The sequence below is a fragment of the Notolepis coatsorum genome, assembly GCF_963971535.1.
Source record: "Notolepis coatsorum genome assembly, chromosome: 3".
NCBI lineage: Eukaryota > Metazoa > Chordata > Actinopteri > Aulopiformes > Paralepididae > Notolepis > Notolepis coatsorum.
In genome coordinates, this window is record NC_140167.1 from 39,288,353 (window position 1) to 39,314,665 (window position 26,313).

General features: G+C 42.6%; 1 protein-coding gene across 1 annotated transcript; it reads right to left on the reverse strand.

Moving 5' to 3' along the window:
* Positions 1 to 778: 778 nt before the first annotated feature.
* On the reverse strand, positions 779 to 25,508 carry rd3l (RD3 like; the record flags this gene model as incomplete). The annotated part of the gene is made up of 2 exons (XM_084310951.1): positions 779 to 1,145; positions 25,195 to 25,508. 2 exons carry the CDS (start codon positions 25,506 to 25,508, stop codon positions 779 to 781), a joined length of 681 nt encoding a protein of 226 aa, XP_084167077.1.
* Between the last annotated feature and the right edge of the window lie 805 nt (positions 25,509 to 26,313).

The window sequence follows — 26,313 nt, forward strand, 5'->3', positions numbered from 1 at the left end:
TTGGACATGGTGAATGTTCTTTCCAGGCTGTAGGGGTAAGAAAGACGACCAAAGAAGTATTGGTGGTGTCTCCTTAGGGCTGGGCGATATGGAAAAAAATCATATCGCGATAACGATATGATAATTTTATTTTATTTCTCGATATCGATAATTATCGAATTGTTATAAGTATAAATCTTTTTTTTTTTTTTTTTTTTTTTTTTTTTAACAACAGATGTATGTTTATTTTGCAGCAATTCTTTGTCATTGCCGCCATCTTTAGTGTTACATCCCCTCACACTCCAGTTCTCAGGCTGCAGCTGGTTTAAAAGCTAAAGTAAACCGGCTTCTCTGCTGGCTGTGGCTCCAGAGGAGTTGAACAGTTCTGGCTCTGCTAGTTTATTTTCGATCTTTTGGTGCTTTTTTGGTGGACAAACCACCGCACATGTGCACTGTGACTCGTGACTGGAGTCTAGTTCTGCTAGCACACATAGCCTACTGTGTACAGACGGTTTCTAAATGTATTTTAAATTAGAAAGCAAACAAAATAAATGGACAAGAGAAAAAGATATCTGAATTTGGTCAGTATTGTCATTTGGACAAGCAAAGCCATTACTTTAAGTTGCAGGCAAGAAAGACAAGTCTGTCCACTGTCTCTGGTTTTAAAACTGCCCTGTTGCAGGTAAAAAAAAAAAAACGATTTTTCGATTTTTTTTAAATTTCTATATTCGATATCGATTATTAAAATATATCGCGATATTTATCGTTATCGTTATATCGCCCAGCCCTATGTCTCCTCTCACAGTGCAGTGCTGTATGCCCCGACAGGCCTGTGAGGAACTGGATAGTAATAGGGAAGGTCCCAGTCCCTGTGGGCAGTGAAAGAACTGGGGCGCCGCATGGCGCGGTCCACGTACCCAGAGATGGTCGGGATCTCTTCCCTCTGGCTTTCTCCACAGTCGGGTACTGTAGGAGTGACAAAGCCCTGCTTCATTTGGTACCGGTTGGTCCAGGTCTCCATGGGTCGGGGGAGCCGTGCCAGCTGTGTTGAGAATTCCTCCTCTTCCTCACACTCCTCTCTGCTTAAGAAATCTCTCAGCACCTGCTTGTAGACGTATACCAGCTCCCAAGGTAGGATGTTGTTGGTTGCGAGCACCTCCCGAAACCTGAGGAGGGAATTGGGATGTCAGTTATTTATTAGTTTATAGGATTGTAGTGGTGTAACGGTACACAAATTCCTACCGAACCGTTTCGGTATGCGACTTTCGGTTTAGTACACGCTGTGTACCGAACTAATGCAACATTACTTTAACCACTAACGGAACACACGTGCAGAACCTTTTTGTTGCGTGCAGAACTTAATTATAAATTTTTTTCTCCCATCCCAATTCCACTGTGCCAATTCTCCCCTCCCCTGTCTTGAACGGTTGTAGGGAGGATAGAAGCCTTGCATCACGTGTCTCCTCCGATACACGAGGAGTAGGGATGGGAATTGATAAAATTGTATCGATACGATTACATTATCGATTCTGCTTATCGATCCGATTCTTTGTCGATTCCATTATCGATCCCTGATACATTTATAATTTAAATAAATTAATTGGAAATGCAACAGAACTAAGCTGGTTAGAATAACAACATGCAACTTGACATTTCTGATTGTCATTTATTGTTGAGCCCCCATGTCAGAAAAATACAAAAACTGTTGTAAAAAAAAAAAAATAAAAAAAAAAAAAAAGCCTACACTTACATTATTTTATTTATTCGAGATTCTCTTAACGCTTTGGCTGCCGGAGGTTAAATTCATGATATACCATCTGTTGCCAGCTCTATTTGTCTATGGAGAAGTTCCCCTTCTTTGCAGGGCTATAACATTTTAAATCCTATTGCTAGATTGCCATTATTAGGGCCCATTCAAAGTCCTATATGTATTGTTCATTGTGTAGCAACGTTAAACCTTTTCATTCACATATTCATAGTAAAATATGGTCTAAAGAATAAGTATGTTTTTATAGTTTTCTGCAGCTTTCTTCAGAACGTGATTTATAGCTCCAAATGCATTATATTGATGATTAAATACAGTTTGGTAGGAATCTGTGCGAGATGAAAAATTTCAACTGGATGTACTTCTAGAATGATCTACGTTAGGGCTGGGCGATATGACGATATTATATAAATATCGGGTACAGTTCATTAACGATACACTTTTTTAACGTATCGTGGATATCGTGATGTTTTGCCCAAGAGGATTGTGTCGCGTCAATCTGGTCCACCCCGTTCAAACTTTTGAACAACGCCGCTCCCACACACACACTACTGCATCAAAGTTAGTACTTATGATTAACAAAGGCATTCGTTTTTTGGCATTAACATTATATAGTTACACGTTATATAGTTACACATCAGTGTATTTACCCAAACATAGCAACGTCCGATGACGACATAGATAGCAAGCGTTACTGTTCATATCTCAGTCCGTGCCGAGTTGTGCGTGCCCATTCTGCGGTCTGTTAATAAAGTTTTCAATCAGACAGATGTATGGATCATTCTGGGATATCCGGTGGTGCAAGGGAGGGAGTCATACGCAAAGGTTGTGTTCATGGAACACAATCCTGTACGACTCGGTGGGAGGGAAGGGTAGGGGATTTTTATTTGTATATATGTAGAGCCATATGAAATCCGCGTTCACGGAATCGCGGACGGAATCGCGGAATTATAACGTTAGGACATGATCGCTTCTTGCTAAATCTAGTGCACCCATCCATTTGTTTAATGCAAACGAGTCATTATACACTGCCCTTTATAATCGAAATAAACTTAAAAGCTATGAAACGTTTTACAGTACATAGGACTATAGATGGAAATGATAGCTTCTTGCTAAATCTGGTGCAATCCATTTGTTTAATGCAAACGATTGTCATTATACACTGTCCTTTATAAACGAAATAAACTAAACTAAAGGTGCCTAAATTATGCATTACTATATTTCATCACAATAAAATAGATATAGCTAGGCTACTGACATTGTGATAATGTCAGTAGTAGCTAGCTGTATCTATTGTTTACACTTGAAATGTGTATTTTTATTTTGTCACAATATTATTTGAAAAGTATTGTGTAAAATGTAACTATTTCTGAGTTGCAGCACTTAAAAACATTAAATGGACTGTTATATCATATTCAATTGTAGACATTTATTTATTCCCACTTATTAGACACTATTTCTGATGGTAAAATGAGCATAAAAAGCAAAATACAGAATTCTGAAATATTAAAACGGAAAAAACTGAATTTGGGAAAAAATAAAATGGAATTTGGAAAATAATAAAACGGATTTCATATGGCTCTATATATATGTATGTTTTTAAGCTCGGCTCTCAACGGGACCTCACTAGTGGGATGTATATCTATTATTGCCTCGCACTCTAGAAGCATTACCAAAAATTACAATGCAACATGTATAGACTATGGCTAGTTTGAATATAATGATATGGAACACCGGGGGAATAAATAACCAACTCAAACGCAAAAGCGTGCTCACACTGATGAAAAAAGAACATGTGGACATTGCTCTGCTAAGCGAAACGCACATTCTAGGGAAAGACATAGATAAATTAGCGGACAACATATACCATAATATCAGTCACTCTTCTATTGGTACGAGAACTCGGGGTGTAGCCATAGTCGTTAAACGTAAGTTGAATATTGTACTAAAGGGAGTATGGTCTGATGTAGAAGGTCTGATAACTATAGCTAAGATTGAACATAAGAACAGGAAAATAGCGTTGATAGCGGTATACGCCCCAAATTTGTACGAAGAAGATTTCTTCACTACACTAACCAATGCAATGTTAGACATTCCCGATTACTCATTTATAATAGGAGCGGATTTTAATGCCATCTGGAACCCAAGGATGGACAAATCTTACCTCGCCTTTTCCAGCGAACAAAAGAATTCATCGAAGGCATTAAAGGATTGGTCGAAGATTACAGGTGTAAATGACTTATGGCGGTTACTTAATCCCACGACCCGAAAGTACTCTTGTCGATCTGCGAGACATAATACACTATCCAGAATAGATTATGTCTTTGCATCACAGAGACTATTTGATAATTATGAAGTGGAAATGATACCCAACGCACTATCAGATCACTGTTATTTACTCCTTAAAGGTACATTTGGTATACTATCCTCCCGAGCCCCAAGATGGCGATTTAACTCGTTGCTGCTTAATAACAAGGAATTCATTACACAACTCAAAGAAGCTCTTATAGTATTCCAACGGGAGAATGCAAACTCGGTGCAAGACCCCAGAATAATATGGATGTCGGTAAAGGGAATGATCAAAGATTTCACGGATAGCTTTTCCTCCAAAATGCGCAAGAATCAATGCACAAAACTGGCTGAGCTGGAAACGCTTTACTCAACGTTATTTAATTCTCTAAAATACAACAACTCAACTCGACTAGAAAATCAAGTTAACGTACTAAAAATGGAGATCAATGCCATATACAGACAACAATCGGAAATACAAATACGCAGCACAAGACAACAGCAGTACTCCCAAGGTTCCAAACCCAGCCACCTATTAGCCATGCGATTAAGAATTAATGCAACATTTGCAGATATAACTACCATTAGAGCACAACAAGTACTTGTAACAGATCCTGTAAAAATAAACGATACATTCAAAGTATTCTACTCCGACTTATATAAATCAGAAACGACCTTCGATCAAAACAAAATGGACACATTTCTTAATCAAATTATTCTCCCTAAACTTTCAGAGGATGACGCTAAACAGTTAGAAACACCGATCACACTAGAGGAACTCAAGAAGGCCATAACCACAATGAAAAGTGGTAAGGCTCCTGGAAGAGACTGTTTCCCATCAGAAATGTACCTTTCTTGTTGGGACATAATTGGCCCCTTATTACTAAATATGATCTTATACTCAGTCAAGGAGGGGAACTTCCATAAGAATGACAATATTGCACTCATAACAGTCCTCCTTAAAAAAGACAGACCCCAACGAGTGCGGTAGTTATAGACCTTTAAGCCTCCTCGGAACAGATATCAAACTGTACTCTAAGGTATTAGCCATCAGATTACAAAAGCATATGACGTCTTTAGTTCACCCGGACCAAACTGGCTTCATAGGAGGCCGCCTGATCACTGAGAACATAAGACGAATACTGCACGTACTTGATGCCGACAAGGAGGACACCATACCTAAGGCGATGCTGTCCCTGGATGCTATGAAGGCCTTTGACAGGCTGGAATGGTCGTATCTGTGGGCAGTGCTAGAAAGGATGGGGTTAGGAAAAGGATTCATCGATATGATTAAAGTATTATACAAAGACCCATCGGCCATGATTACAACAGGCACAATCATCTCTAAAATATTTCCGGTATCACGCTCTGCCAGACAGGGTTGTCCTCTTAGTCCCGGACTGTTCAATCTATCATTAGAGCCTTTAGCACAATATATAAGACAATCCCAATCCATAGAACCAATCGTAATCAAGGGCACACAACAAAAAATTAGTTTATATGCGGACGATGTAATATTGTTCATGCAAAACCCCAACACCACATTGCCTCATCTGCTCAAGTTGATTGAGGACTTTGGTGATTTATCGGGATTTAAGATAAATTGGCCGAAGTCGGCTTTCCTTCCACTTAACACCCCTGCAAAAAAAGATACAACCCTCCCAGGACAGATACCGATGGTAAAACATTTCAGATGCTTGGGAGTGGAAATATTCCCTACCATAAGACAAACGGTGAAGCACAACTACACAAAAATCCAAAACAAAATCAAAGACGACCTTGATAGATGGGCAAAACTTAAAAACACAGTACAAGCACGGATATCAATAGTTAAGATGGATGTACTACCTAAAATCAACTTCTTCTGTTCAATGCTACCGTTACCCCCTCCAGAGGGTTACTGGAAAAGATTACACTCCTCCACATACAAATTTATTTGGAATAACAAACCACCACGTATAAAAAGATCCACCGCACAGAGAAATAAAGCAGATGGTGGCATGGCATTTCCAGATTTTTTCCTATATTTTAAGGTGTACACATTAAGTCCATTGACAACATGGTTTGACTCCCAAGCATTAGCATCCTGGAGAAAAATAGAAGAAAACATAGTAGCCCCACATAGACTGAAGGACATAGCATACACTAAACTACCAATCAAGCACTGTGAACGAAGATTTGGCCCCATAATTACTCATGCGATCCGGATATGGCCTGAATCACAAAAAAAAAATCCTAACCCACAAAAATGGCACAATCATACTCCCTTATTCAATAACAATGCACTCTTAATTGGAAAACGACCTATAACATTCCCTATATGGGAAGAGCAAGGCATACACTCATTAGGGGATGTTTTTAACAAACAGGGTTTTTGTAGTGATAAAGAAATACGCAAAATTTTTTATCTCACCAAGTCCACATGGCTTTTTCACAAACAGTTAGAGCTATGTTTGAAGTCTCACGGTGTTCCATTAGACAGACCAATTGAACACCACAGATACCACAAATTCTTCTACGCAAGAGAGACATCGAGAGGTTTTGTTTCAGAATTTTATCATCAATTACTAACGTCCTCGTATGAAACCCTCCAACTTGACTGTCTGGAGGAGGGATATACCAGACCTGGAAAATGACTTTGATTGGCAAGGAGCCTGGGCAAATGTCCGACTTACATCAAGGAACCCGGATCATCAACAAATCAATCTTAACTATATTCACAGGACATACTTGACTCCTATAAGACTGTGCCGAATGGGGCTTAAACAAGATTCCAAATGCACCCAATGTACAAATGGGGACGAAGGGACATTTATGCACATGTATTGGGACTGCTCACCAGTTAAGGCATTCTGGAAAGATGTGACCCAACAAATATCAAAACTCTTATCTTGGAATATACCTGTACACCCCTCGGTATTACTATTGAATGATGTTTTTGAGTTTGCAGTGAATCCACAGCTAAAGAGATTGGTTTTATCGGGTATCACAGTAGCCAAAAAGCTGATCGCATCACGCTGGTTTCAACCGGAAAAAATTTGCCGTAAAGTTTGGTTTCTTACATATCTCGATGTAATTTACCATGAAATATCTACAGCAAGAATTCTGGGTCTCAATGAATCCAAAATGTCAATGTGGTTAGAAGTGGTGGAGAGAATAAAAGCTAGCTTATAATTAGGGATGCCCCCCGGACCCCGGTTTTAAACGGGAACCGGTACTATATTAGAAAATACCGGAGTATTTATAAGCTCCGACGTCCTCGGTACTGCTATCGATACTCTAGAGAAATTATTATTATTATTATTATTATTATTATTATTATTATTATTATTATTTAAAAGTTGCAAACGATCTATCCTCTCTCTGTCTCTGCACGAGAAGCGAGCCACAGCGAGTCATTATTACACACACTCCTCGCGAGTCGCTCGCTAGTAGTGCTACATACGGGTACTCCTTAATGAAAGTTCTCCGTGCTGAAGCGCTCTGCACACAGACACAGACAGCTCTGAGTCTGCATGCACCGTGACTCGTGATGGCGGATAGAGCGAAGCGTTCTAAAGAAAGTATGGATATACAACGCACGTTGCCACAAGTGCAACAAAACATTTGCCAGTAAGGGTGGCAATACGAGCAATTTATCAAAACATCTGTTGGCAAAACATGATATTAGTGTGCAGAAATGCGCGTATTCGACTGCCTTGCGCGCAGTGTTCCATCTGCATCCACGTCCACTGCCGCCGGTAAGCCAAGATACGGAGTTTCCTAGGCTAATAACGAATTATTACAAATAGGCTAATAAACAAAATAATTGTTTAGCTACAAATACTACAATCTAAACTTTTTATAGATCGTCAAGCTGAGGCGTCAGCCACCAATGTGTCCCAGGCCAGTGAGCCCAGGGCCACCACACATCCTTCCCTCTACCTCCCTCCACCACCCAAAGTCCTTTCACCCTAGCAGCTAGAGGAAGGATGACAGAGGATAGGGTGAACGAGTGTCACAGTTCTGTTAGCCTTTTGCATTTGTTGTTTATTATAAAAAGTCTATAATTCAGAGTCAGACACATTTAAAACATTGTTGCTGCTGTTGCTGAAGAAATTATATTCATTTATTATATTTATTTATAAAGTTATATAAAATAACATTGCTGCTGCTGTTGCTGAAGAAATTATATTTATTTATAATACTTATTTATAAAGTTGTATTTATAAATAATAAAGCAATGTTGATTCTGTTCTTAATTAATTGTCTTTTTTTCTTGCAAAAAAAGAACCAAAAAGAACCGATAAGAGTATCGATAAAGTACCGAACCGTTAAGCAGTATCGATAAGAGTAGTAGTATCGATAAAATCCTAACGATACCCATCCCTACTTATAATGGTAGTGTCTGGTTAGGTGCGAGGGATAGTGGAGGTACTTCTCAAGGTGGGGTCCGGGAGGGGGGGGTTCGAGCTGAGCATATGTGTGTAGGTTTTTTTTAGATAACAGGTATTAGGGGTATATCTTATATAAGACAACTAACTAAAATGTGAACTCATTGGATGTGCCCTGACAATTAGTGCTTGTATATCTTATCGTGTGTTGTCATGTTTGTTTATGTTTGTTTAAAAAATAATAAAAAAATAAAATACAAAGTTTTCAATCAGACAGATGTATGGAAAGGCTTTTATTATAACATTTGTTGCAGTAAAATCATTATGCCTCGTTGTCATGATGCGGTGCGCTAGTAATCACTCGTCGGCTGCGGTGAGCTGTTGTTGTCGTTGAGCTGAGCTCTCGCCTCTCGTTAAAATCAATGGAGGGCATTCAGGAATGTAAAAAAATAATAGCGCTTGCCGATTGGTGCTAAGAACAGCAGGGCGGGTACAAGCGGTGTGACGTAATTGGCAGACTCGACTGTCAATCAAAATTATTCTGTTGCCGGCTGAATGATTGAATGAATGAACGTTATTAGCGATTGCAGAATGGGTACAATACAGTACAGCTCAATACAACAACAGTGGACTGACTGGAGGATGAAGACCAGAAAAAGACTTTCGGCTTTTTTACATAAGGGTCCTCCATTTTCAATTCATCAAAACATTTAGAGACATACAAATATACAGTAGTTTAATAAAAATGCTAAAATCCTATTGATTGATTGATTGATTTAAAACTTTATTAACATATTGCAGAATGGGTACAGTACAGCTCAATACATACAATTGTTAAGGGGATGCAGACCAGAGAAAGACTTTCGTCTTGTTTACATCAGGGTCCCCCATTTTCAATTAATCATATTTCATATCTAAATCATATAATATCTCATTGCTAAATATATGCAATATATAATCTAATAATCCAATAATCTAAATCTAATATATAATATAAAAATGCTAAATGCATGGGTATTTTATTTTGTCTTTAATGTTAGCTTGCAAACTCAAATACTGTCTTGGTAAGCCTCATAATGAATTGTTTGGGGAAAAAAAGAAAAACATTGTGATGCGTATCGTGTATCGCCGAAAGGTCAGAAAATATCGTGATATCATATTTAGGCCATATCGCCCAGCCCTAATCTACGTATGATCTGATGATGACCGGATGGGCGGGGGATCGTTTATAATTCCGTGGGCAGCGTTAGACGATTCATCCAGAGTGGGTCATATGTTCATCATAGCAGTTTATATGGAACACGTTAGAATAAAACGCTGAATCTTACCGTATGTTCCTCGCGCCGTTGGACGATCAGCGTGGTGTAGACCGTTTTCGATTATGGGATGTTTATCCTGATGAACCATTTCCAGGTTGTATAATACTATATACGTCCAAATAACGTTGTTTATTGAGTTAGGGCGAGCGATTGATCATCCAGTGTGTTGAGATGGAGTCCGGCTGCTTATAGCTTATCCGCAACAGTAAGTGACTTCCGGGGTAGGCCTGATTGGCCCCGACAGGCACGTGACGCGCAACTTTCTCTGCCGCGCGGCACGCTCCGCTTGAGCTTGCGGAATGATGTAACCGTCCAAATCCGCTATGACTTTCATTCGGCCCTTCATCTCACCTCGCAGAGCAGCGGTCCTGCGATCCTGCGGTCCGTTGTTGACGAGTTCGAATCCCATCGAATTTATTTTTTTTAACGTGATTTTTTTTTTAACGTGTATTCTTTCGCCGGTTAAGGTTAGGCATGGTTATGGTTAAGGTTAAGGTTAGGCATTGTTTCGGAGTTGGTTAAGGTTAGAACGGTTAAGTTTAGGCGCTGTTAAGGAGCTGGTTAAGGTTAGAGTTTGTGTTAGAGAATGGCAATATTCTTTCTATGGTTAAGGTTAGGCATGGTTAAGGTTAAGGTTAAGGTTAGGCATTGTTTCGGAGTTGGTTAAGGTTAGAACGGTTAAGTTTAGGCGCTGTTAAGGAGCTGGTTAAGGTTAGAGTTTGTGTTAGAGAATGGCAATAGACAGCCTATTTCCGCGCGACAGCTCTCAGCAGCCTCGTTGCGCGTCCTGAGTTTGCCGCGTCACGTGCCTGTCGGGGCCAATCAGGCCTACCCCGGAAGTCACTTACTGTTGCGGAACAGTTACACGCAGTCCGGCTACCGATCGCGAGTGCCCGGAGCACATATGGATGAGCACTTCCTGTTTGGCGCGCTCCTCCCTCTTGGCCGATCTGCCGATCGGCCACCAGATGGCGCTCTCGAACCGTTAGACAGTTGATGGGAGCTCACCAGTACATCTCAGGGCTCCGGAAAGAAAATATGATTTCGATCACAGATTTTTGAAATATTGACGTGCGTCTTCGGCAACTTGAGCATGGCAGGGAAGGATGCCTAAACTCGTCTTTCGGCAACTAAAGTGTTAATTACATTTTTCTTCTTCTTATTATTATTATTATTATTATTTATTTTTTTTTTAATCTTTTTTCCTCAGATTTTCTCCCATCCCAATGTTAGTCGTTATGCCAATTCCCAATCCCCTTCCTGGTCGCTGCGCACTTACCCCCCACAGTCGGTCTGGGAGAGTGGAGGCTACCACATGCTTCCTCAGACACACGTCCAGCCAGGGGGCGAAATTAACTTTTTGACTCACCGGCCAGTGGTGGGTAGATGGCAGGGCTGTATGCTAAGCTTTTTCACTAGGGGCACACTTTCCCCTAAATGAGAAATTTAGGGGCAAAGAATATTTTTTAGGGGCACATTTTTAAATAACTATTTTCCATTATAGTAGGGCTGGGCGATATGGCCTCTAAATGATATCATGATATTTTTTGGCCATATCACGATGCATATCGCGATATTTTTACATTTCCTCTAAAGCACTTAAAAATGCTTGATTTAACCCTTTGATGCATACAGTCACGCCAATAAGATGATTATAATAAGTCCCTGCAACATATGTTTGCATTATTAAACCATGAAGATGCTTTAAAAAATAATTTAATTAAAATGTACTAAGAGTAGTCTACTGACACACTAATAAAAAAAAATATTTACATCTAAGACTATTTATATAAAAACTCTTGGGTGCCTTTTTTTTGCACAGTACTGTGTTTTCTATCCACTTTAGCCAAACGCACACATGTGTATATATATACACACACACACTACCATGAGATAATAATCACACACAAAGGGATAATGGCTTATAGCAGACTTAATGATTTTACAATATTTCAGATAATGAAATTAAATGTGTATCATCAACTATCCAGTTAGTATTTATACTGTCTGTAACGTTTGGCTACTTTAAAAATCATTGAATGTAGAGAGAGAGGGGGCGAGAACGAACGAGAGAGCCAGCCCCCCCCCCCCCCCTCGGGTTTTGTTCTAGGTTCGCGGTTTGATCGTCTAAGCTGCCGTAGGTGATGACGTCACACTCGAATGTAAACGGGAAGAGTCTAACACACAGAGATGGAAAGTGGATGATACAGAAACGAATAACCAATAAATATGAAGTTATGTTTAAACTTCTGTTGTCAAGCGTTGTCAATATAACCCACCCCCTTTCCTCACGAATGGAACGGAATGGAATAGTGTTGTGGAGTCCGCTTTGACCGCTTTTCCGCCGTCCCCCGTAACGTTGGCCTATAGCTCCGCCGTCCCTGCTACAGTCGGGACCACTACACTGACGTTAGCCTATAGCTCCGCCGTCCCTGCTACAGTCGGGACCACTACACTGACGTTAGCCTATAGCTCCGCCGTCCCTGCTACAGTCGGGACCACTACACTGACGTTAGCCTATAGCTCCGCCGTCCCTGCTACAGTCGGGACCACTACACTGACGTTAGCCTATAGCTCCGCCGTCCCTGCTACAGTCGGGACCACTACACTGACGTTAGCCTATAGCTCCGCCGTCCCTGCTACAGTCGGGACCACTACACTAATGTTACACAGACAGTCAGCCAGTCTATCAGAGTGAGTGCTCAGTAAATTTTCCCCGCTGATCATACCTGAGTGCTCAGCTCGCGTGAGTGGCTTCATCACACGCCTTGGATAATTTAGGAGTGAAATGCGAATGCAAGGGTTGAAATCACTACTCGCAAGCCCGCCCCCAAATATTATTTACCAATCGCAACGACCAAATTAAGGGGCAATCTGCGACCATCTCGTCGCTGTGTACAGCCCTGGATGGGAAGAATCTACCCGCCAAGCATATTTGTTACCTGCCAACTTTCTTTTGATTAAAAAAATTATAATTATTTTATATAAAAAAAAATATTTTTTAATAAAATATATATATTATATAATCATACTTGTAGTTGTATTATCTGCGAGACATCGCCACCTCGCTGTCTGCAAACAGCTCCACTGTCTGTGTGTATACTCAAGTGGCCTCCAGCTCCAGCAAGGATTCTCCGGCGCTGCAGCTGGACCCTAGTCAGCACAGCAGCCCTCATGCGATGTAAGCCAGGGGCTCGAATACGCATGTTGTAGGACATTGATGTCAGGAGCTGGATGGCGTTGGGACAACGCCTCTGAACTATTTAGTTTACTGGGACATTTCATAGTAACTAGTGAGCTAACGTGGGCTAACATAAGCTACCTAGCCAACGGAGGTATTATGCACTGGACACTTGCTGGGGCAGTTGTTGATGTCGGGAGCTATCAGTAGCTAGCCAGCTGGATAACGTTACACAATGCCTCATGTATTAAACTAAAAGTGAATAGTTGACTGGGTCATTTTTTAACAGTAGCTAACATTAGCTCACGGAGGTCCCTCTGACTAGACTAACGTCAGTCACGGTGACTGTCCGAGGCAATAGCCTCTGTTTACATGCAGCAGCATACAGAAACAGGTGCGGGAGGGGTAGGAGCAGCAATGCGCTGCGTGTCTGTGCTGAGACAGCGAGTGAGAACTCCGCTCAGAATTGGATCATGATTTTCGGTTTTCACATGACTATTTGATTGCCCGCCACACGGCAGGCAGACCTCTCAGTGGGAGGTGCCAAACGTAAAAACTGAGCGCCAATGGCGGGTGGCGGGCTCCAGTTTCGCCCCCTGCGTCCAGCCAATCAACCGCTTCTTTTCACCTGGCAGCGCGGATTCTCAGAGGGCGTAGCATGTGGAAGGATCACACTATCCCACTTAGATCCCATCCGCGCTTAGCAGGCGCCCCGACCGAACTGTAGGAGTCGCTGTTTACAACGACCCGGACCCACCCCGCCAGCTTCTCCCACCCTCTAATACTGCCAATTGTATTAGTGTGAACGGCCAGCCAAGCTGGTGACAACCCCGGAGCTGTGAGCTGGACTCAAACAGGCGAATCCAGCCGCTCCGGGGTTGGTGACGAACGCAATCTCCGTTACGCCACCTGACCGCCTTAATTTCCTTCTTCTTAAACTAATTGAATCTATTGAATAACGACCTGTTGAATGTAACTACAGTTCAATATCTTAAAGGTGCTATGCATTATAAATGTCATTTTTCAGTCTCTAGCATTGTATTATAGTAATAGGAGTTCGTATCAATGTGTTTTTGGGCCTAAATACTATATTGGCGAATTCCTCAGCTACAGCCCATCCCCTCTTTGCCTCTAGTAAATCAGGTCATGTTGATTTGACGACCTGGTGCTAGGGATGCCCCCCGGACCCCGGTTTTAAACGGGAACCGGTTCTATATTAGAAAATACCGGAGTATTTATAAGCTCTGACGTCCTCGGTACTGCTATCGATACTCTAGAGAAATTATTATTATTATTATTATTATTATTTAAAAGTTGCGAACGATCCTCTCTCTGTCTCTGCACGAGAAGCGAGCCGCAGCCAGCGAGTCTCCTCGCGAGTCGCTCGCTAGTGCTACACATAGACATACGGGTCCTACATACGGGTACTCCTTAATGAAAGTGTCCCCGACGCCCCGTGCTATAGCGCTCTGCACACAGACAGCAGCTCTGCATGCACTGAGTCGTGATCATGGCGGATAGAGCGAAGCGTTCTAAAGTATGGATATACTTTACAAGGGTCAATGCCGACAATGCACGTTGCCACAAGTGCAACAAAACATTTGCCAGTAAGTGTGGCAATACGAGCAAATCAATTTATCAAAACATCTGTTGGCAAAACATGATATTAGTGTGCAGAAATGCGCGTATTCGACTGCCTTGCGCGCAGTGTTCCATCTGCATCCACTGCAGCCGTAACCGTAAGCCAAGATACGGAGTTGCCTAGGCTAATAACGAATTATTACAAATAGGCTAATAAACAAAACAATTGTTTAGCTACAAATACTACAATCTAAACTTTTTATAGATCGTCAAGCTGAGGCGTCAGCCACTATGTCCCAGGCCAGTGAGCCCAGGGCCACCACACATCCTCCTCCTCTACCTCCCTCCACCACCCAAAGTCCTTTCTCCCTAGCAGCTGCTAGAGGAAGGATGACAGAGGATAGGGTGAACGAGTGTCACAGTTCTGTTAGCCTTTTGCATTTGTTGTTTATTATAAAAAGTCTATAATTCAGAGTCAGACACATTTAAAACATTGTTGCTGCTGTTGCTGAAGAAATTATATTAATTTATTATATTTATTTATAAAGTTATATAAAAGAACATTGCTGTTGCTGAAGAAATTATATTTATTTATAATACTTATTTATAAAGTTGTATTTATAAATAATAAAGCAATGTTGATTCTGTTCTTAATTAATTGTCTTTTTTTCTTGCAAAAAAAGAACCAAAAAGAACCGATAAGAGTATCGATAAAGTACCGAACCGTTAAGCAGTATCGATAAGAGTAGTAGTATCGATAAAATCCTAACGATACCCATCCCTACCTGGTGCACGTCACAGGGCGCTGTTTATAGCGCACGGTGATGTGATTGGCTCTGTGGTTTTAGTAATGCCCGCCTCCATTCTTGCTACCTGCAGGGTGGAAGGTTTGTCCAGAAGATCACTAATCAGCTGAAGCCTGATGCGGTTCCCTCGGTCTTCGACAGACAGACCGGCGTTAGCTCTCGGGACTCGGGAGCGATCGCTAGCTACTTAGCACCAGCCGGGGCCGGCGTTAGCAACCGGGAGCGTCGTTGAGCATTCAGCCTGCTGGCTACCTAGATCCACTTCAACCAGCGTCGCGGAGCATTCAGCCTGCTGGCTACACAGCTTGTCGGTGTGCTAATAGCCTCTGCAAGCTAACGGTAGCTGGCTCCAGGCTATTAGCACATCGACAAGCTGCTGGAGCTCCCGACGCTCGGCTGGTTGAAGTGGATCTAGGTAGCCAGCAGGCTGAATGCTCCGCGACGCTCCCGGTTGCTATCATGTGCAGGTCCTCTTCTCAGACCTGTGTGGCAAAGCACTGCACACGCATCATGCAAGCTACACATCGCTGCATGTTGATCAATGGTGGCCCACTCGGTGCATCACAGTGGGCTACTATTGTGCTAACAACAACCGCGGTGTCCGGCTTGTCGGCCGGCATGAGTGCTCGATTTGGGGTGGTTCTCTCCTCCTTGTGTGCCCCCGTTCTCACGGGTGTCCTGCCGGGGAGCTTGTGGACGCGACAACAGCGGCGGCCGTAGCGTTAGTTAGCTCATAGCTATTGTGTACCACTAGCGTTACGGCGGGCTCGAGCACCCTACGGCTGCCGCCGTTGTCGCGTCCATGGGCTCTCCGGCAGGGTACCCGTGGGGACGGGGGTGTACAGAGAGGAGAGAACCATTTTGTGTCGGGCGTGCATGCCGGCCAGCGAGCCGGACGTCGGGATATGTTGTTAGCACAATAGCTACCAAGCTAAGCTATGTTAGCTTCTAACGGTGTATACACAATATGTACAACGACACAATGATTTACATTATTACAAATATGGTAACGTGGTTGTGGCTTTTACAAATAGTGGTAACATATATATAGATAGACAGTACTGCTACATCTCTATATTTATGACATACCATATTTGTACTGCTCAGTACTGCTATGATGGAGACCAGAGAAAGACTTTCGTCTTGTTTACATCAGGGTCCCCCAATTTCAATTCATGGTAACATATTATATATATATAGATAGACAGTACTGCTACATCTCTATATTTATGACATACCATATTTGTATGTAACCTGAAACCTAATCTCTGACGGGGAGATGGGCGGAGCTATTTGGTGGGTGGCTGTCACTCAAAGTCTGGGTGGAGCCAAGCCAATAATAGCCTGCTTTCATGAGGCTGAAAAATGCTGGTTTTGAGTACAAGATTAGAAATATAAAACAATGATTATTTTTGGAATAAAAATTACAGATGTGTTACATAGACTCACAGGAAGTGTGTAAAGTTGCCCAAATAGTGCTAGGAATAGCAGTGCATAACCCCTTTAAACTAATTTAATCTATTGAACCGTAGTTGCATTCAACAGGTCGTTATTCCTCTGACTTCTCTGGTCTTTCAGAAGACCAGCGCGCGCGCACACACACACACACACACACACACACACACACACAGAGCTCCCTCCCTGGTCCCCGCTCGCCCCTGTCCTGTAAGGTATTGGCTCGTGTTGCTACACGGACATGTTTGTATGTTGCACGGTACTTCCTGACTTACCTACTAGTAAACAGTCAACGTGATCACACGCTCTCCGTCTCTTATTATATGTGAACTAAAGAGTACAAGGTTTACACAACAGCCCCCACCCTTTTTTTTTGTATTTGTACCTGTACTACCTGTTGTTATCTCTCTCGGTGTGTCTGTATGAGCTTGGTTAGCTAGCGTTAGCTCCGCGGCTGTTAGGTTGCCCCGAATTAAATGAATAACTCGGTTCTAAAGCATTAGTAGTTTTTCAATCACTGCACTTAGAAACAGTCAAACAGCGGGAGCATTTCAGGAGCATATGACCAAAACCCAGGCAATTTCGAGCCCTTAAGTAGAGCCATATGAAATCCGTTTTATTATTTTCCAAATTCCATTAAATTCTTTCCCAAATTCAGTTTTTTCCGTTTTAATATTTCAGAATTCTGGATTTTGCTTTTTATGCTCATTTTACTATCAGAAATAGTGTCTAATAAGTGGGAATGAATAAATATCCACAATTGAATACGATATAACAGTCCATTTAATGTTTTAAGTGCTGCAACTCAGAAATACAGTTCAATTTTACACTATTTTTCAAATAATATTGTGACAAAATAAAAATACACATTTCAAGTGTAAACAATAGATACAGCTAGCTACCACTGACATTATCACAATGACAATGTCAGTAGCCTAGCTATATCTATTATATTGTGATGAAATATAGTAATGCATAATTTAGGCACCTTTAGTTTAGTTTATAAAGGACAGTGTGTAATGACAATCGTTTGCATTAAACAAATGGATGGGTGCACCAGATTTAGCTAGAAGCTATTAGCGGTGGGACGATACATCGATCCAGATCGATATATCGATCTATTATTAATAATCAAATTGGATCGATGCAACGTAAAAAGAAATATTGCGATACTCTTATTTTGAAAATCTGCGATTATCCGCCCAGTAGTCTGAAACTCCATGTAGACATTACAGCAGAACAGCGCTACAGAGCATCTATTTTGCGACCCGATATAAGTCTGTGCAGTTTTTCCCCTGCAACAGGTCAAATGCATCTAACATGCTTTGCATCGTCGCCATTCTTTTATGCCCACGTCGCGTGGGCAGATCTAAATGAACGTTACATTAGCTGCTTAAGCTAACTAAGCTAAGCAGCTAACCGAGAGAGAGAAGAGGAGAGAGGAGAGGAGAGGGGAAGGAGGAGGGGCGGGGGCATTCTGTGTGTGTGCGCGTGTGCGTTTGAAAATACCAGATGAAGTCAGGAGTATTATTATATTGATATTATTTACTGAGGATTAATACAATAGTTAATACAATTATTCTGTTACAGCTACAACTGAGCTATAATTTATACGTATAGCTACTGTCTACCAATGTCTTCCTTTTGAATGAAATGGGTTCAGGAGAGAGAGATGTAGAGAGGGAGAGAGAGCGAGACACACACACAGATAGACACAGATATTCTCAGCCCCCCTTTCCTCTGAGCGTTCCCAGTGATGGCTTACTATGTGCGTGTGTGTGCATGTGCGTAGGCCTGCCACGATAACACATTTTGCTGGGCGATTAATTGCCCCCGAAAATATCGCGATAAGCGATATTATTGCGACCGGTTAGAGAATTTTTTTTGGAGAAATTTATTTCCCAAAACCTTTATTTTGAAGCCCACCGCTCTGTCTTTTCCGGTGTTTTAGACTTTTATTTTGAAGCCCACCGACCGGACCGGAAGTATTGTTGTGATTATCAGGTACTTTTTTAGTCCCTGCTCTGTCGTGGTTCCAAGCGAGTAGAAGTGAGATGCATGCATCTTATTGGTAGAAGTGGTACCAGAAAAGTCACGTGAAACACTGCAGACCACTGATTGGTCAGAATAGAGACGCGTCACTCATTGGAGAGTCTGAGGGAGTCTGAACGAAAACAGAACGCCGCCATCTTTAATGTCTCGCATAGGATTTCATAATCATTATGTTTGCAGCAGGCACAAGTGCAATAAACAAAGGATACAGTCACTGTGTATTCTGCCTCATTTATTGATTAAACAAAACTGACATCAACACAATTTGCCACCGAGCGGAGAGTTTAGTCTCGCAAAAAGATTGCTGACTTGTTAAGGCTTGTTGTTAGGTTAGATGCTAATGTTGTGCTAGCGTTTTAGCATGGCTATCGTACATAGCGTGATCAATATAACTCGCTATTGATTGTTTGTATGAGTAACGTTAATGCTAGTAGAATAGACACAATGAGGGGTAACGTTAGCCCCACGGAGCTCCTGTGCTGTGCTCTGTAGTAAAGCCAGCGGCCCGCCTCCCAACACGGACAGTGACTGACAAGGGGCACTGGTTCCGACTCAAACAAACACGCAAATAGCAATTAATCGCGCCCGTCAAAATCATTGCATTCATTTTAATTATCGCGGCAATTAATCGATTTATTGCTTATCGCGGCAGGCCTACATGTGCGTGTGCAAATGGGAACGGGACACACATCTGTGCAATAGCACACACCACCAAAGTCACTGGCTGGCCCACAGTGTGCGTGAATGTGCGTGTGTTAACTTCGCTAACGTTATCCGCCTCAGTAACATTAGCTGCCTCGCCGGATTCCTCTTTCTCCTCGTCTCTCTTTTGCTCAAAATAAAAATGAATGGGCTTCATGGCTGGCTGAATTTTTTGCGTTGTCTGATTCTGAATGTAGACAGGTAACTTGCCTATGCCGGTACCGTGACTTTCTTTTCCAGCGTGTACTGTGTTCTCATTTCCTTTTCACTCGCATGAAACCAGCCACGTCACCGCAGGAAACTCTACTGTGATTGGACGTTTATGAGCCTTGTGGAATGTGGGACTTGTAGTTTCTGAACTATTAACACATTGGATGCCACGGACGCTATAAGTCGTTAGTTCATGCCGACCTTTGAGTGCCCCCAACGCTATATAGCGTCTGTTTGCCGTTTTTTTTTAAATTGATTGGCGATTTGAATTAATATTTCATCAATCGAGCCTTGGGTTAGTGCTGCAGAGTCTCTCTGAGCTCAATTGGGAAGATACCGCCCCCTATCGTCTCTCCCTGTGTAACTGCACCCCATTAGTTCAGACTGATGCAGGGGGAGTGGTTAGTTTGCTCATTTAATTTTTCCGTCAAGGCATCTGAAGAGACCAAGTGATCGCCGGCCCTCAGAACAGCAACGATTATGTATTTACAGTACCAACACTAATCAATAAGCGTGATCGATATTTGGAATGGCGATCAGGAATTGGAATAATCTTTTTGGATAACATCTGATCTCATCTATTTTACCAGTCTTAGGATAATCAGACCTGTTTTCACGGAGATATAAGCTTTTGCCCTATGCGTGTGTGTGCATGGTGATTCCTGATCAGGAAATGAGAGAATCGATTTTTCAGCCCGCCTCTATAGCGTGCATAAGTACACACAGGGCACAAAATAAACGTTTTGACTCACGGGCCAGTGGCGGGTAGATGGGAAAAATCTACCCACCAAGTAAGGCTGAGCCCGAACGTTCGAACGTTCGTTCGTTAAGCTGACATTCGGACTTTAATTAATGGGTTCGAACGCTCGGTGAAAAAAAATAAAGCAGGCGCAACGACGGTGAGGCGATGTGAAGCGGCGCGTCCCCTGAGTCGCTCGGCTCAACCAGTATGGTCTCTGCCGGGCTGTTGCTGGATACTCAACCAGAGCTCTAGTCTCAACCAATGCAATAGAACAATTTTGATTGAATGACAGGCGATTCTGCCAATTACGTCACACCGCTTGCACCCGCCTCTGCTGTTACCACCAATCGGCAAGCGTTTATTATTTTTTTTACTTCCGGCAATGCCGCCATTGATCTGCTTCTGCTTGAGAGAAGCATTAACGTAGCGTTAGCTCCCCGCCAAGGAAGTAAAAGTCGTAACAACTTTCCATAGGTGAACCTGCGGAAGGATCATTAATGAATACCAGCCTTTTTCGGCCACGGAGCGCGAGTTTCATGGCGGGAGGTGGTTGCGTTGGAAACAACTCTGGCCGAGGCGGCAGGCGTGTTGGGAGCCTGGCGGGACCCCCGCGCCGGTGTCTCTCTGTCTCTCTGCCGTCCCCCGTTCAGAGGTAGACGGTGGAAGGAGCCGAGGCGCGCGCCTCTCTCCTTCCCGTCGACCAAGAGTGAATACCTGTTATTGAACGTGTAACACTAACTATATAACGTGAATGCCACAAAACTAATGCATTTGTTTATCTAGCCCCTTACGTGACTGCGGTGTGCAAGGGCTATTGTTTATCATAAGTAGGAACTTTATGCAGTACTCGGTAGCTTGTTTATTTTCTTCTGAGTGCTTTTAATTACATGTTTACATGAACAGCCACCACTGTAAACAACATGTTTTTTCACCAATAGATTATGCAATGGCGCAATGGTGTAGGATCTATAATAATAAAAAAAAAATTATATATATAAAAAAAAAAGTAATACATTTTTTTTTTTTATAATTTTTTTTACAAAAAACGAACGTTCGAACGTTCGTTCGATAAACCCTGGCGAACGTTCGAACCCTAAAAACAGGGTTCGGGCTCAGCCTTACCGCCAAGTAGGGCTGGGCGATATGGCCTAAATATGATATCACGATATTTTCTGACCTTTCGGCGATACGCGATACACATCACAATGTTTTTCTTTTTTACCCCAAACAATTCATTATGAGGCTTACCAAGACAGTATTTGAGTTTGCAAGCTAACATTAAAGACAAAATAAAATACCCATGCATTTAGCATTTTTATATTATATATTAGATTTAGATTATTAGATTATATATTGCATATATTTAGCAATGAGATATTATATGATTTAGATATGAAATATGATATTGAAAATGGGGGACCCTGATGTAAACAAGACTAAAGTCTTTCTCTGGTCTGCATCCCCTTAACAATTGTATGTATTGAGCTGTACTGTACCCATTCTGCAATATGTTAATAAAGTTTTAAATCAATCAATCAATAAATAGCATTTTAGCATTTTTATGAAACTACTGTATATATGTATGTCTCTAAATGTTTTGATGAATTGAAAATGGAGGACCCTTATGTAAAAAAGCCGAAAGTCTTTTTCTGGTCTTCATCCTCCTGTACTGTATTGTACCCATTCTGCAACCTTTTAATAAAGTTTTCATTCATTCATTCTGACGGAAACATAATCATTTTGATTGACAGTCGAGTCTGCCAATTACGTCACACCGCTTGCCCCCGCCCTGCTGTTCTTAGCACCAATCGGCAAGCGCTATTAGTTTTTGACTTCCTGAATGTCCTGTGTGCTGAACAACAACAAAGCTACTAACATTAGCTCCCCGCGGCCGTCGAGTAGGAGACCAGTGCGCCACAGGATGACTAAATGAGGCATACTGATTTTACTACAACGAATGTTATAATAAAAGCCTTTCCATACATCTGTCTGATTGAAAACTTTATTAACAGACCGCGGAATGGGCATATCTCAGCACGGGCTGAGATATGAACAAGTAACGTGTGGACAGATTGACGCGACACAATCCTCTTGGGCAAAACATCACGATATCCACGATACGTTGAAAAAGTGAATCGTTAATGAACTGTACCCGATATTTATATAATGTCGTCATATCGCCCAGCCCTACCGCCAAGCATATTTCTTACCAGCCAAATTTTTTTTTTTTTTAATAAAATATATATATTATATAATCATACTTGTAGTTGTATTATCTGCGAGACATCGCCACCACGCAACAAGTCTAAATGCTCGCTATCTGCAAACAGCTCCACTGTCTGTGTGTATATACTCAAGTAGCCTCCAGCTCCAGCAAGGATTCTCCGGCGCTGCAGCTGGACCCTATACTCGAGTAGCCTCCAGCTCCAGCAAGGATTCTCCGGCGCTGCAGCTGGACCCTATACTCTACATTCAGCATGCCCTCATGCGATGGAAGCCAGGGGCTCGAATACGCATCGAATCAATGTTATAAGACATTGATATCAGGAGCTATCTGTAGCTACTGCTAGCCGGCTAGATAACGTTAAGATAACGCATCAGTGAACTATTTAGTTTACTTGGTCATTTCGTAGTGAGCTAACGTGAGCTACCTAGCCAACGGAGGTATTATGCACTACTAGACTTGCTAGAGCATTTGTTGATATCAGGAGCTATCAGTAGCTAGCCGGCTAGATAACGTTAGACAATGCCTCATGTATGAAACTAAAAGTGAATAGTTGACTGGGTCATTTTGTAACGGTAGCTAACGTTAGCTCACGGAGGTCCCACTAGAGCAGTCAGCAGACTGCCCCACTCGCCCGAGGCAATAGCCTCTGTGTTTACACGGGTTTGGGAGGCGTGTATGCTTTTACCAACCCAGTTGTGTTTCCCGGGTTCCCGTTTTGCGCTCTGATTGGCCACTGACCTACACGTGTACGCCCCCCCTCGCTATAGCCTTTGGGGCGTGAGATATGAAGACAGATTTGCCTGGGTATAGGAAGGAATGCGACAACAACCCAATAATAAACACTCGAAACAGCTATTACCAGACAATTACAACAGCAGTGGTGCCTGCTTCAAATGTTACGTTTTATAGGCTATAAGCCCGTGTAGATCTATTCGGAATAATAAACATATGTAGCAAAACATGACACATTGTGATCCTATCTCCGATAGAGCGGCTGGTCGCAGAGACGCGAGTTGAACGAACACATCGGGAGGAGAATGAATGAATGAACCTGATGTAAACAAGACAAAAGTCTTTCTCTGGTCTGCATCCCCTTAACAATTGTGTGTATTGAGCCGTACTGTATTGTACCCATTCTGCAATCTGTTAAATAAAGTTTTCATTCATTCATTCATTCTCCTCCCGATGTGTTCGTTCAACTCGCGTCTCTGCGACCAGCCGCTCTATCGGAGATAGGATCACATTGTGTCATGTTTTGCTAGAGGGTGTATATGTTTATTATTCCGAATAGATCTACACAGGCTTATAGCCTATAATACGTGACATTTGAAGCAGGCACCACTGCTGTTGTAATTGTCTGGTAATGCAAATCTGTCTTCATATCTCACGCCCCAAAGGCTATAGCGAGGGGGGGCGTACGCGTGTAGGTCAGTGGCCAATCGGAGCGCAAAATGGGAACCCGGAAACACAACTGGGTTGGTAAAAGCATACACGCGTTTGGGAGGGGCAGGAGGAGGAGGAGCCGAGGCGGAGCAGTGCGCTGCATGTCTGTGTGCTTGAAACAGCGAGTGAGAACTCCGCTAAGAATTGGATCATGTTTTTCGATCGGTTTTCACATGAATATTTCGTTGCCCGCCACATGGCGGACAGACCTCTCAGTCTCACTCGCCAAACGTAAAATCTGCCCGCCAATGGCGGGTGGCGGGCTCTAATTTCGTGCCCTGAGTACACATATACTATCGATAATCTAGCGTTTATTTGAAAACTATTCTTAAATAGGCCGAAAAATGACAGTTTTTGTGTATTCTAGAATATTCCAGTAAATGCCGTTTATCACGGAATCTATATATTGTCCTTGAAAACGAGGGCTTTTCAAAATGCTATAAAACGAAAATGAACCGATAAAAAAACAATCCGTTTCGACAATGTTGACTGCAAACAAGTCATTGATAAACGACAGGCAGGAGATTAGACACATAGCCATAATTTAAGAGAGAATATGCGTTCACAAGGCTATCATTGAAGTGGGTGCTGGCATTTAACAGAGTTTTCAATGTTAAATGGCTGGCACTCAAACTGTTAACAGCGGAGTTTATAATATTCACTCGCACATTGCGAGTAAATAATTTTTCCGGTTCGCGCACACATATTATTAGGGGCAAATACGAGTGAAATGCTCACACTGTAGCATATATATAATTATATATATAATTAGTAAACTGTCTGGGGCTTTTCTTGCCCCCCTTAACTGATTTTTTCGAGGGCATTTGGTAAATTTTCAAGGGCATTTTGCCCCAAGCTCCCGTTAATTTCGAACCCTGGCCCTACCTCTGTTACAATAACACATAATAGCTTCCTTGGCAGACCCCCCGCCCCCCTTCATTTGAGTCTTGTCTCCTTAGCCTACTGTCAGCACTAGTGGTGTTGGTGTTGGTGCAGTTGCTCCTCGCTACTGTTGACACTGACAGCATAATGTGAAGATGGGAGTCACAGTACGGTGACCACCAACACACCTGGAGAGGACGGAGGCTGTGTGGACAGCCGGGATCTGGGCACACAGGCATTCCAGCTGGCGGAGTTCTGACCCCGGGATCAGGGTACGTAACCTGGGGTAGTTGTGCAGCCCGTGGAGCCCCAGCGCGTTTCGGGCCAGCCTGTGTTCCTGCTCCAGCTCCCGGACCACCCGCTCGCGCTCTTCCACGTGCCACAGGAGCTCTCTGATCAGCATGCGGCTGGGCACGCCTCCCGGTGTCTTCGGAGACGCCCCCTCCTCCTGTGCCTGCTGCCCTTCCTCACGTGACCATTTCATCCAGCTGAACAGGGGCATGGCTGAGAGAGACCTGGAGCAGTCCTGGGGAAAGCCAGATCATTTGTGTTATTAAATTGGAACACAACATGATCATAACTTGGCTTATTTTCTCACACTTTGGATTTGTCTTTTATTTGGCCTGGCTTTTAGCTGCATATCAGCAGCTCTATAGCTTGCTCTGTTTATTGGTTGGTTGGTCCACAAAAGGGTCTTCTGGCGGCCACAGTTTACTTTATTCCCCAGGAGGCTGCAGCTTGGCATGGAGTTTGTGTGTGTGAAGGTTTATGTGTGTCGATGTATGCACAAGTGAATGCATGCACATATGCCGCTATTGCAGATTTGCGCTTGTTACTTGATGATTCTTTTTTAAAACAACTATTTCTAGTACAATTTGTATTCTTATTGAGTGAAATAGCTAAGCTAAAGATCTGACATGGTGAAAGATGGTGGATACCATCACTGCCTTAGTAACTGACCTCTCTGGCCTCTTGTCATCAATGTTCTGATTGCCTTCAGTTTGGTTCTCACTCAGAGGAAAATATCCCTGTGTGTATGGCTGTTTCCAGGCTGCTGCTTCGTGAGGCAGCTCCCACCTGAGTTTCAGATGGATGAAACAGCCTGAAGGGTCAGAGGTCAACCCCACTAAACAGGCAGCTGCTGAGCCTCTGGCGGCTACACCAGAGTTGGCACGGAAACAATGTTGCAGAACACGAGCCTTTCTGCTATCTTGATTTGGCTCTTGCTACCATGAAAAAAATAAAGATGAATTGGCAACTGACAAAGTATGTTGTTTTTGTCTGTTTCCTCAAGATACTAAAGACAA